The sequence below is a fragment of the Camelina sativa genome, chromosome 13, assembly GCF_000633955.1.
Source record: "Camelina sativa cultivar DH55 chromosome 13, Cs, whole genome shotgun sequence".
Taxonomy (NCBI): Eukaryota; Viridiplantae; Streptophyta; class Magnoliopsida; order Brassicales; family Brassicaceae; genus Camelina; species Camelina sativa.
This window is the reverse complement of record NC_025697.1, coordinates 18,198,129-18,210,752: the sequence shown is the minus strand read 5'-3', so window position 1 is coordinate 18,210,752 and position 12,624 is coordinate 18,198,129. Positions and strand designations below refer to the sequence as shown.

Below are 12,624 nucleotides of genomic sequence, written 5' to 3'. Positions count from 1 at the left end.
TTTTTTTTTTTTTTTTTTTGTTTCTCCTCCGAAGAAGAAGATAAGAAGAAGAAGAAGATGCCAGGTCCAGTGATTGAGGAAGTGAACGAGGAGGAGCTTATGGATTCCATCAAAGAGCAGATGAAGCTCCAGGTTTCATTTTCTTTTCTCTCTCTCTCTCTCTCTCTCTCTCTCTCTCTTTTATGTATTTTTGAGCGAGTCGAAGGTTTGTTTCGATTTGAATGATTTGTTTTTTTTCGGGATTGTGTTGTTGTGGAGAGCAGAAGGAGAACGATGTTGTTGTTGAGGATGTGAAAGATGGAGATGAAGACGACGATGATGTTGATGACGACGACGATGAGATTGCAGATGGTATGTTGTTTTCTCTCGATTTGATTGTTTTTGTTTAATAGACTTAAAGAGATGTTTCCGGAATCATTTTGTGGATTTGTTGTGATTGAATCAGTTTTGTGTTTTGGGAATCATTTTGTGGATTTGGTTAACAATTTTAGGGTTTTGAAGTTGTTGTTGTTGTTGTGTGTATGTGAAGGAGCTGGTGAGAATGAGAGTTCTAAGCAAAGTAGAAGCGAGAAGAAGAGCCGAAAGGCTATGCTGAAACTGGGGATGAAACCAGTCACTGATGTTAGCAGAGTGACTATCAAGAGATCAAAGAATGTAGGAGAACCAGTCACTAATCTTGTAATCGATATTTCAATTATTGTATTGATTCTGTATGTTTTTTGTTATTGGTTAGGTGTTGTTTGTGATCTCGAAGCCGGATGTTTTCAAGAGTCCTAATTCTGAGACTTATGTGATATTTGGTGAGGCTAAGATTGATGACATGAGCTCTCAGTTACAAGCACAAGCTGCTCAGAGGTTCAAGATGCCAGACGTTGCTTCCATGATCCCCAACACTGATGCTTCTGAATCCTCTTCTGTTCCACAAGAGGAGGATGACGATGAAGATGTTGATGAGACTGGTGTTGAAGCTAAGGACATTGATCTCGTCATGACTCAAGCTGGTGTCTCCAAGGCTAAGGCTGTTAAGGCTCTTAAAGCTAATGACGGAGATATTGTTTCCGCCATTATGGAACTCACTACATAAGGTTTGGGTTGCTTGAGACTTTGTGATGGTTCTTTCTTGTTGCTTCGTTTCTGATTCGGTTAGCAATTTTCTCGAACATTATCTGTGTTTCTCCACTTTTTTGAAGGCTATTTTTGCCCTCCCCTGAGCTATAAACAATGTTGCTTCACATCTTTAATTTAAGACATTTATGTCTGATTTAATCAGATTCTAGTCTTTCACCTTCTCTGAAATAGAGAAGCTCATCTTTAGTTTTCAACAAAAAGGAACAAAAACAGGGGCCAAAGGATCAAGATGTGCTGTTTATAGCCTTTTGGAACTCATTGCTAATATCTAACATACTCAGGGTTGTAAAGAGATACTTAACCCAAACTTTCATTTGCATCACAGAAGTCTTCATCTTTGCAAAGAGATACATAACCCAAACTTTCATCTGCATCACAGATGTTTTCTTCAAGTTCTCTCTGCTATTCTTGTTTAGCTTCTTCTTAGTATTGGACTATTGGATGGTATAAATTGAGATACCAAAGGATTCAATCCATATAGAACAACCCTCGAACTCCATAAAGACTTTCACCTGTTAAGACTGTACCAAATTTTGTTTTTTCTTGCCTCTTCAATAAAAGCTGGGACTTGAGCTTGTTCTAATGAATTCCGGAGAAAGTCCAGCAAGTTTTAGGATTCCACACAGCAGCTTGAACTCGTAAAATCTTGGTATCTCCTCTGCCATTCTTTCTGCATGTTAAAAGTATTTTAAGTACAACATATATATATATATATATATATGTTCTACGTGTTTGATCTCCATCTAAGTTAATTAAACTACAATCTGGCTTAATTTTGTCCCAATTGTTATAAACATGCAATTCACATAGAAATCAAGAAATAGATCAAACTGATTGGTTTAATTTCAAACCATAAAAAATGATCCTCCTTTTTTTCTTTTCAAAAACTTCATTTATCGATGAGAGAATTATATTTGGTCCATACATCATTTGCCGTGTTCTTTTTCAAATCGCTCATCCAGCGATTGCGACAGATGAAAACGACAACGGCAAACAGAATTATAAATGAAAACGACAACGGCAACGGAAAAACGATGACGAGATGTGTCCATTCCAGTAAGAAAAAGTGTCGTTGGAGAGAGAAAGGGATCGCCGTTTTTTTCGGCGACCGTCAAGACAGCTCATTTCAACCGTACGGCGACTCTTCCCCACAATAACAGCGACTCTTCTTCACAACACTAGGATTCTCCTTGTCTATTTTCTATGTCGCTGTCGCTCCTCCAGCGACTTGAAAAAAAACAGGGCCATAGTCAACAAGTCGTGGGATACCCTGTCGAAAAATGAAAACTCTAAACATTGTTTGGATGCTATTGATTCGATGTGTGCGGCTTTCCTTTGGTCGGGCCAGATATGAATCCTAAAAAGGCAAAAGTCTCGTGGGAGGTGGTCTGTAAACCCAAAATAGAGGGGGTCTAGGTTTGAGATCTCTTAGTGAAGCAAATGTGGTTAGTTGTTTGAAGTTNGTTAGTTGTTTGAAGTTGATTGGGCAGGTTTTGTCGCATGGTAGCTCTTTGTGTGTTCAGTGGGTTCATTCGAACCTGTTGAAACAGGAGTCTTTCTGGTCGGTGCAGGATACTACAAGTGTAGGTTCTTGGGTTTGAAAAAAGCTGCTACGATACAGGGGTGTTGCTGCTGATTTTTGCAGGGTAGAGGTGGGTAATGGGGAGACTGTTTCTTTCTGGTTTGATCGATGGTCGGATATGGGTTGTCTCATGGAGTTGGTTGGTGAGCGTGGGGTTATTGATATGGGGATTGGTAAACAGTGTTCTTTAGCGGAAGCATGAACCCTTAGGAGAAGGCGTCGACATTGTGGACAACAGCTTAATGACATGGAGCAAGCTCTGTCTGCAAAGAGGGATGCAAGAGTGGAGACTGCGGATAGAACACTCTGGAGAGGGAGGAATGATGTTTTTCGACCAAGATTCTCAACAAAGGATACTTGGAACCATATACGAACTGCAGGTAGTTTGGTTTCTTGGCATAAGGGAGTTTGGTTTACTCATTGTATTCCCAAATATTCCTTTTGTGTGTGGTTGGCGGTTCAAGATCGACTTTCAACTGGAGCTCGAATGGTGTTATGGAATAATGGGGCTGTGGGGACTTGTGGATTCTGCAATTCTGCTCTGGAAACTCGGGACCATCTGTTTTTCTCATGTGCTTTCGTCTCGGCTATTTGGTCTGCAATGGCTAAAGGTTCGTTCAAGGCTAGCTACACAACGGTCTGGGTTTCGTTAATAGCTCACATCTCGCAACCTCAACTGCCCCGGGTTGAGGGTTTTCTTCTTCGATATGTTTTTCAAGTGATGGTGTATGCGGTCTGCCGAGAGCGCAATGAGAGAAGACATGGAGATGCGCCGAAGTCTGTTGAGCATTTGATCGGATAGGTGGAGAGACAAATACGTGACCAGCTTTTAGCTATAGGTCGTTTGAGAGATCGTCGCTATGATGAGGGTTTCCAACTTTGGCTACAATCTCGTGTTTGATTCTATGTTAAGTTTGTTTTCGGTTGTATAGCTAAGTTTTAAAGTTCAAAATCAACGATGCATTCGTTGTAACACTCTAATTTTTTTTTTTGAATATAATTTAACATTAAATTCAAAAAAAAAAAAAAACTTGTTGTCATGCATATTACATTATTACTGCACCACCTTTTGAGGATGGTAAGACTAGAAAGTCATAAGAGAATGTAAATGTGCACAAAAATTAGAAAACAACGAACTCTTTCTTTTACTATTTTTTTTCAATTTATCCTAAAAAGTCATAAGAGAATGTAATTGTACACAAAAATTAGAAAACAACTAACTCTTTCTTTTACTGTTTTTTTTTTCAATTTTTTTCTTCAACATTCAATCTAGTCTTTCGGATTGAGATATTCGGTTTGGTACGATTCGGTTTTGGATCCTAATTTTAAGATCATTCAGTTTTTAGAATTTCCGTTCCTTTCAGTTTTGGATCTTGAATGAGAAGCCATTCTAAAACCGAATTGTTTTTGGATATTTTTTGGTTTCAGCTGTAACCGAAAAGTTTTGGGTATTTGAATATTTTTGGTTTTTTGGTTAAGTTATTCGTATATTTTCATTTTCTCCATTAATGTTTAATTATTCAGTCTAAAAATAACTAATATTTTTAGGTATATATAATTGTAGTGCAGACATCCATTTGGTTTTGGTTCGGTTTCAGTTTGGTACAAATTTGGTTTCAAGTTGTTTTGATTCTTAAGTGTAGTATAACTTCGATTTTTACGTCTAAGTTCAGTTCGATTCCGGTTCCTCTCGGTTCTGTTCAGTTTCGGTTCAGTACACACGGATTTGGTTTTTATTTCCAACAAGACTATTTGAACATATATATGGTCTTCCTTCTTTTATTCTCCATATATAGTCATATATTAGTAACTGTTTTTGAAATCAATCCTTGTGTACTAGATCTAACATAGGAAGAATACTCCAAAGAAGAAGGTTGATCATATTGTCTTTGAACGGATCATCAAGCAACATAGGAAGACAAATGTCCTTAGATATGACCGACTTTATTTTGTGACGTTCCATGATCTTTAACGTTGCCTTTCTAGCAGATTCAGTGTTGAGGACCATAACGTTATCATCTTCTAAGACAAACCTCAAATCTTTGGTGCTACATTTCTCTACTAGCTCGCATAGATGCTTCAAATTCTTAATTTTCACTCTGTTCACGTTCTTCACCTGTTTCCACCACGACTATTATATTTTCCTATAAATGATAATTAATTGCATAAAACAAGTAACAAATATTTTACCTGCAAATCTTCTAAACTTTGATATTCTTTGTTGATGTCATCGTCTAATATCTACAGCAAGAAACAACTTCTCTAAGAACAATGTGTTCAAAAAAAAAGAAGACATTATTAAGTTAAACTCGAAATACTTAATATGCTTTTATTGTTTAAAAAAATAGCATCCTAGTAGCTCAACATATCTCATTCTCTCAACCACACTCAGATTCAAAATGACATAATTGAATAAAAGAAAAAAAAAAACAAATGGTATCGTGGACAAAAGAAGAAGCAAACCTGGGAAATTATGACTAGTTGATGTTCACCAGCCTTTATGTACGTATCATATAATGCACATTTGCACCCACTAAGGCCGTACTCATCAAAATATGCTTTAGTGAGGGGCACAAAAACAAAAACCCCAAATATGTAATAACTTGGAAGATTATAAAATTGTTGCACTTTAACGTTTGGTTTCACCTGTGTGTACAATAAAAAGTAGTTCGGAAAAAAATGTGAATGATAGAGCAGAGCCAAACAAATTAGAAAGTGCTAAACAAAATTTACCGGTTTAAGAGTGATATTGTACTCATGCTCTTTTCCCTTTCGTAAAACTTTAACTAAGGCCTTTTCACAAGAAACCAGGTGGGAGAAATTTATCCGATTTTTGTTTTGGAAAGGAACTGCATCAAACAAAACTCACTTCACAAGTAAACAACATAGGAGAACATTAGTACAATTATATTACGTACCTTTCTCATCATTTCCTATTGGAACACCATCAATTGCAAGAATGATGTCATATTTTCTCAAAATCTTGTGTGCCCCCGACGACGAATATACTTTGTTTATAAGAATTCCTTTCATTTTTTTTTTTTTTTTGATAACTCATGAGTGGCTTCCTAGGCCCAAAGACTAATCTCCTGGGGCTGGGGGGAACCATGTTAAATTCCTATCATTTCAGGGCTCATCTTATAATGATTACGGATGTGAACATTTTCAGGAGACTGATATGATAGATCCAATGAGCCGAAACCAGAATATTGTCTGCTTTCTTGAACACCAGTTATAAAATGCTTAATTATTGGAGTTGGGATCACAAAACTGCATGTAGAAACCAGAGAAATTTGTTTTTAAAGAGTTTCACTCACTTCTTGATACAAATGTATGCAAATCAATTTATCAAAGATTTACAGTTTTAAGAGCTTTCAACTTTTAACTTACCCTGAGTTCTTAGTAGAGTAAAATGCATATGCTACACCAACGACTTTGTTTCCCATAATTACCGGGCCCCCAGTATTTCCATGGTCGATACTTGCATCAATTTGTATCGATAGCAGATCCTTGTCACTGTGATCGTATTTTTTAGTTTCAACTCTAAGTACGAGACCTTTTGTAACGCAGATATTTTCACCACCTGCACTTGAGCATATTAATTCTAGTAACCAAATCATAATAAATAAATAAAATTCGTCATTTAACATAATTTTTTTTGGTATATTGCAAAATGAATTATAAGATAATAAGAAACATGAGCCACATCTATCTCTCTACTCTATTCACATGCTTTATACTCGGACGATAATTTGAATCATTGTCAAGTAAATACCTTTTAAATAACCAACAACAGACACAACTTCTCCGAGTGGTGGTATATCTCCGAGCTTTAAGGGATTCATACCATCCCAAAACTTGTCGCTATCGATCTTCAAGATAGCCAAATCACATTCATGTGAAATCTTTTGAACTTTTGCTTTGTAATTGATTGGAGAGCCATGTTTTTTGACGTTCACGGATGTGTGATCATTCATTGCCCTCACCACATGAGCGTTCGTAAGAATTTTCTTTCCCGCGATTACAAATCCTACAACATCAATATTTCAAGCCAAACTATCCCATATACATTAACCAACCTTGATGTGAGCTTCGAGATAAGTTTAGTCACATACCAGAGCCTTTGGATGATTTTTCGTCTAGAGTCTCCCAAGGTTTGGATTTGCTGTACACGGTAGAGGTAGAGGATACCTCTACAACCGAGTCCAATATCAGTTCATCAATCGGACAACTTTCTTCTATTTTATTCCACCGTTCTATCTTCTTATCACCTTCCTGCTTTGTATGGATCTTTCTTCGGCCAGTTACTGCATATGAAAGAACCAAACCCCTCTCCGCTGCCACCGTTCTCTTCCTGTATAGAACGTTGTATCTAGAAACTCGGCTGGCCGTTGCTGTATTGGTTAGCGCATTATTGCAAATTGGATAAAAGAAAAGAGAAGAGAGTAAACTAGGAACCCTAGCTGAGTGCCGGCCCACCGTAACAACACACGACCGGAAAACCATATCAAGCTTATTGGAAACTCGAACACCTTGTTGATGCTACTGTTTAAATAGGAAGTTCTTCTTTAATTAAAGGCTTTCCATTTTTTTTCTCTTCAGAACTTTCCTTTATCGTGTCGTAGAGAAAATTGTTTACTTTTTCTACAAGGAACCTTACTTTTTTTTCTTTGAAGTTTGGACAAATCACATAGGCATTGAATTAGTAAAAAAAAACCTAGAAGAAGCCCCTTTCAATCATTCGCTGCGTTTACATATTACATATGAAGCTATTGGAAAACATGCAACGATGAGGCGTGTGTCTTAAGATATGGAAAGCTCTACTAGAGAAAGTGGACCTTATCAGATTGGTAGGAAATTAGGAACTAGCTAGTTAAACTATTCGCCCGAAGTTATTTTAAAAAAAAATTGTTTTTATACAAAAGCAAAAGATTCTTCAAATTAAGTTGAATCCCAATTCCCAAACAATCCTAGTATCTTTTTGAACGTGGGATGAAGCAGCAAATGAAGCCAACTCTCTAATAGATTGATGTTCCCTAATAAATTGATGTTTTAGGATTTATTTTTGTCTCTCAAAAATTGATTTTATAGATTAAAAAACTAAAACAATTATACTACTTTATGCTTTTTCACACATGTCATTTATCTAATGGTATATAATTTCTCTATCTATCAAAAAATAATTATAAATTAATTTATAAATAAAAGTTAAACTTTTTCTTAATATGTGTGATAATATCAAAACATCAATCTTTGATGGGATTATAAAGTTGCATGCAGATCGGAAAACTACTCAATATATGGCCCAAGCCGACTTTATATTGTGACGTTCCAAGATCTCAAATGTTGCTTTTTTAGCAGATTCATAGTTGAGGACCATAACTTTGTCATTTTCCAAGTCCATCCTCAGATCTTCGCTACAACATCCCTCGATTAGTTCACACAAGTGTTTAAAATTCTTTACTTTCACTCCGTTAACTTTCTTCACCTGTTCCCACCACAAATATATTTTATTTTTAGCGAAAACAAAGCTATGTGTTTCTCAAGACAGATTAATAAATTAATGGTGTTTGGGATTCATTCATGATGCATCAAAGTAAGTCTCATATATAAATTACCCGTAAATCTTTGAAATCACCGTATCCTTGGTTAATGTCATCTGACATTACCTAAAATATATTAAAAAAAAAAGATTTATTATTTATTCGCTATACTTGCAATCTTGCATTGCTCTCATTTAAGACAAAAGAACTAGTAGCTCAACTATATAATTATCCTCACTGTTTCCAATAAACAAATATTCAAATTGGCATTGAGTTTGAAAACAAAATCAGTATTGTGGACAAAGAAAAAGCATACCTGAGAGATTATGACATGCTGCTTATCGGTAATTTTGTACTCATCATGTAATACACATGCACACATATAGCTCAAATCATCAATGTAAGATTTAGTAAGAGGCACAAAAACAAAACCACCGAATATGTAATAACTTGGAAGGTTATAATATTGTTGCACTGTAATGTGTGGTCTCACCTAACCATCATAATAAAACATATTTCAAAAACGTGAATCAACATATATAGCCAATAATTTGGAAAGAAGTGCATGAAATTTTGATAACAAATGAGGACTTACCGGCTTTAGACTGATATTGTACTCATGCTCCTTTACCTTCCTTAGAACCTTTATTAAGATTTTTTTCATATGGTTTCTTCATAGAGACCAAATGATTGAAACTTATTCGTTTCCCATTTCGTAAAGGAACTGCATCAAACATACCCTCACTTTATAGGTAAACATCGAAAACATTTACCCGAAAAAAATAGATTTAGTTCCATTATTACCTTTCGCATCATTTCCTATTGGAACACCATCAATTGAGAGAATGATGTCATTCTTCTTCAGAATTTTGTGAGCCCCCGACGACGAATTTATTTTGTTTATAAGGGTTCCTGTTGTTTGAGGACTCATTTTAAAATGATTACGGATGTGATCATTTTCGAGAGATTGAGATGATAGAAGTAGTGAGCCAAAAACGGCGTTTTGGGAGCTTTCTTCTGCACTAGCTATGAAATGCCTAATTATTGGTGTTGCGATTACAAAACCGTGAGTCCTGAAAATAAAACGTCAGGATAAATATATGCATGTGAAAACCAAAGAGCACCGAAAAAACAGTGTAAAATATGCAAAAGTTTAAGGTTGCACTTGCACCTCTTGATCACAAATATACGCAACACTAATATCCATGATTTAAGGTTTTAACTTACCCTTTTCTTTTCTCACATTTAGTACTTTCAAATGCTACACCAAGGACTTTGTTTCCCGTAATAACAGGGCCACCACTATTTCCATGGTTGATAGTTCCATCAATTTCTATTGTCAGTAGTTTCGTGGAACTTTGAATGTATTCTGTAGTGTCAACTCCAGTTACAAAACCTTTTGCAACACATATCATGTCACCGGCTACATTTGAGCAGATAAAATATAGTAATGGAAGCATAATTAGAGAGTTTCATAAATTATCAAAAAAAAAAAAATCGATTTATATATAATTTTATAAACGTATTGAAGCATATGATTATTTCTTAGATAATGGAACTCACAGCTAGGAATATAGAAACCTGATAGCACACACCTATCTCTCTTCTATTCTCATATTACTACTACTTATACGATAATTTGTATTGATAGCAGATTGCTGTCACACTAACCGTATTTTATTTTTTCCAACTCCTGCACTTGAGCACATTAGTTCTAGCTAGTAACCAAAGTTGAATAAATTAGTATCATTTAGCATAATTTTTATGTATATTGGAAGACGAATTATAAGACCATAGGAAACTTGAGCAAACTTCGATGTCTCTTCTATTGCCATGCATATATATTCTTTAGGACAATTTGAAACATTGTCAAGAAAATACCTTCTGGGTAACCAACAACATATACAATTTCATGGAGAGGTGGTACGTCTCCGAGCTCCAAGGGATTCACACCCTCCCAAAACTTGTCGCTATCAATCTCTAAGATAGCCAAATCACATTCATGTGAAATCTTTTGAACTTTTGCTTTGTATTTGATTTGAGAGTCATGTCGTTTGACATGCACGGAAGTGTTATCATTCATTGGTTCGACCACATGAGCGTTCGTAAGAATTTTCTTTCCGGCGATTGCAAATCCTACAACATCAATTTCAAGCCAAATAAAAAAAAAAAAAAATGATGTGAGCGTTGAGATAAGTATTTAGTCACATACCAGAGCCGCCCCATGATTTTTGTGTAAGAGTCTGCCAAGGTTTGACTTTGCTATACTCGGTAGAGTCAGTAGAGACATCTACAACCGAGTCCAGCATCAATTCATCGAAGGGAGGACTTTCTTCTATTTTCTCCCACCATTCCTCATCCTCTGACATGGTATGGATCTTTCTTCCGCGAGTTATTGCAAACGGAAGAACAATACTACATGTCTCTCCTACTACTTTCGTGCTCCTCCTCCTGTATTGATCTTCTTTCCGCTTGTTAATGTACACAGAAGACAAAGCGATCCGGCTAGAGATTGTTGCCGTCGGGAATAGAGCCCTTGCGTACCACCGGGACACCATACTAACACATGACCGCAAAAGCATATTGACTAAATCTATCTTAGAGAAATATCGAATCTGTTTTATATCTCGTTACTACTGTTTATTAGTAATTTTTCCCTTTTTTCTTTTTAAGTAAAAATATTTCCATTTTTTGCATGAAACCTTTCCTTTATCAATTAGTACAGTAATAACTAGAGAAAACTGCGTCAAATTTACAGAATTTTCAAATCCTTAGTTTTTTTCCTTGACAATCTATTATTCTTCATGTCATTTTCCTTCTCTCTCGGTGACAAGGTTGCATCAATGAGTTTTTGTTCAAGATGAATTGCAACGACGACCATCGACATTTCTCGCTGATAGTTGAGAAGGCGTTAATAAATTTATTTAATACAATATTTATAAGAAATAGATCGAGAACATCAGACTTCTCTTATTAGTTTTATTCTTTCAAAAGTACGTGTATAACCATATATACAATACAGTATGATATAACAGAGTTAGTTATGTTATTGTTACGTAGTTAAATTACATGAGACAGCATGCATTGACGTTATCGTCATTAAACATATTACTAACTCTGTCGTCTCCACGAGAACCTACGGGGATATTACCATGTTGCTCTGTACCATTATAGCCATGTCTATAATAGTTATAGCTCTCTTTAAACTCTTTGGAAGGATCTACGAAATAGTTTTGAGTAGATGTGAAGTAAAGTGGAGGCTCAGGGTATGGCCAAAACTCAGCTCTCTTCCCGGCTCGCCTCACGGCTTTGAGTACTTTGTTTCTGTCAACGTAACCCACCACTCTCACTCTTCCTAGCTCTCTCTCCACCTCCACTGAATCAACTCCTGTAATAATAATCAAATTCATTATATCTTTCACCAGATCAATTCTTGATCATATATACATATATATATGTAGTTACCTCGGAGCTTGGAGATTGCGTTCTTAACGATCCTAACGCAACCTGTACAACACATTCTTACCTTAAGCTCAACCGTCTAGTAGTCCATGTGACACATATGTCAAAATTAAAAACATTAGACCATCTTTAACAGAGCAACGATGAATCGTTTCTCACAACAACTAAAAAAAACTATTTTTATTGTACATTTTTCTATTTTTTAAATATTAATACCAATAAGAAAATGATATATGTCTATTTTCACATAAGCAACGTTTCTTACGGTATTCAACCAATCCTATTTTTTTTCTTCTCTTCTTTTAATTATTTATTTAATAAAAACACCAACGTGGGCAACTCCCACAAATGATGCCCTTAGGTTTCTTATGAGTTATGAGAAACGTCGTAATTGGATATTTTGACAATTTTTCCACATTCATATAGGACAAAAACCTACATATATACCCTATTTAACACTGTTAATTGATTTTATAACGTCCATTTGCAATTGTTAAGTCACCGATTGAAATGCACCAATAATTCAAAGATGATGTATTTTTGGACTAAATAAATGTCATAGTTTTTTTCCTTACTATAACCACATCTTAATGTTTTATTACATTATGCATTTTATGATTTTTATCATATAATAACAGTAAATATATCAATAATTGTTTTTAATAAGAAAAAAAAAACCAATGATCATGCATGCCCTATGATTGTGGCTGCGGTTAGGCAACAACGAGGTGGCTATTCAAAGAAAGAATAAATAACCTGCAAAGAGAGTGGACGTTTCTTAGACATCCTGAAGTAGCTTATATGTGTGGTGGTTCTTGGATTAGACACATGACGGCGTCTTCGGAAGGAGAAGATTCTTGTAATGATAGAGACAATGGACCAGAGACTTTTCACTATCAAGGAAGACAT

General features: G+C 35.6%; 3 protein-coding genes and 1 pseudogene across 3 annotated transcripts; 1 reads left to right on the top strand and 3 right to left on the bottom strand.

Moving 5' to 3' along the window:
• On the top strand, window positions 7-1,269 carry LOC104737047 (nascent polypeptide-associated complex subunit alpha-like protein 4). The gene is made up of 4 exons (XM_010457142.1): window positions 7-132; window positions 264-351; window positions 530-654; window positions 734-1,269. The coding sequence occupies exons 1-4, from the start codon at window positions 58-60 to the stop codon at window positions 1,082-1,084; spliced, it is 639 nt and encodes a 212-aa protein (XP_010455444.1). The 5' UTR covers window positions 7-57; the 3' UTR covers window positions 1,085-1,269.
• LOC104738359 (putative protease Do-like 11, mitochondrial) lies at window positions 4,533-7,216 on the bottom strand. Its single transcript, XM_019234585.1, has 9 exons — window positions 6,826-7,216; window positions 6,486-6,740; window positions 6,101-6,293; window positions 5,826-5,980; window positions 5,629-5,643; window positions 5,444-5,559; window positions 5,174-5,356; window positions 4,901-4,951; window positions 4,533-4,826 (listed from the first exon to the last, which is right to left on the bottom strand). The coding sequence occupies exons 1-9, from the start codon at window positions 7,214-7,216 to the stop codon at window positions 4,533-4,535; spliced, it is 1,653 nt and encodes a 550-aa protein (XP_019090130.1).
• On the bottom strand, window positions 8,004-10,835 carry LOC104738358 (annotated as a pseudogene).
• Window positions 11,265-12,624, bottom strand: LOC104737046 (heavy metal-associated isoprenylated plant protein 21-like). Its single transcript, XM_010457141.1, has 3 exons — window positions 12,472-12,624; window positions 11,719-11,794; window positions 11,265-11,641 (listed from the first exon to the last, which is right to left on the bottom strand). Exons 1-3 carry the CDS (start codon window positions 12,622-12,624, stop codon window positions 11,319-11,321), a joined length of 552 nt encoding a protein of 183 aa, XP_010455443.1. The 3' UTR covers window positions 11,265-11,318.

What these genes read in the sequence shown, in the direction of transcription:
- LOC104737047 (XM_010457142.1), top strand. Translation starts at nt 58, where the DNA reads ATGCCAGGTCCAGTGATTGAGGAAGTGAACGAGGAGGAGCTTATGGAT. An exon ending in AAGAGCAGATGAAGCTCCAG is followed by an intron (nt 133 to 263) that starts GTTTCATTTTCT and finishes TGTGGAGAGCAG; the next exon opens with AAGGAGAACGATGTTGTTGT. An exon ending in CGACGATGAGATTGCAGATG is followed by an intron (nt 352 to 529) that starts GTATGTTGTTTT and finishes GTGTATGTGAAG; the next exon opens with GAGCTGGTGAGAATGAGAGT.
- LOC104738359 (XM_019234585.1), bottom strand. Translation starts at nt 7,216, where the DNA reads ATGGTTTTCCGGTCGTGTGTTGTTACGGTGGGCCGGCACTCAGCTAGG. An exon ending in TGTTGTTGGTTATTTAAAAG is followed by an intron (nt 6,294 to 6,485) that starts GTATTTACTTGA and finishes GCTCAAGTGCAG; the next exon opens with GTGGTGAAAATATCTGCGTT. An exon ending in AACTAGTCATAATTTCCCAG is followed by an intron (nt 4,952 to 5,173) that starts GTTTGCTTCTTC and finishes TTCTTGCTGTAG; the next exon opens with ATATTAGACGATGACATCAA.
- LOC104737046 (XM_010457141.1), bottom strand. Translation starts at nt 12,624, where the DNA reads ATGTCTTCCTTGATAGTGAAAAGTCTCTGGTCCATTGTCTCTATCATT. An exon ending in AACGTCCACTCTCTTTGCAG is followed by an intron (nt 11,795 to 12,471) that starts GTTATTTATTCT and finishes ATGGACTACTAG; the next exon opens with ACGGTTGAGCTTAAGGTAAG. An exon ending in CGCAATCTCCAAGCTCCGAG is followed by an intron (nt 11,642 to 11,718) that starts GTAACTACATAT and finishes TTATTATTACAG; the next exon opens with GAGTTGATTCAGTGGAGGTG.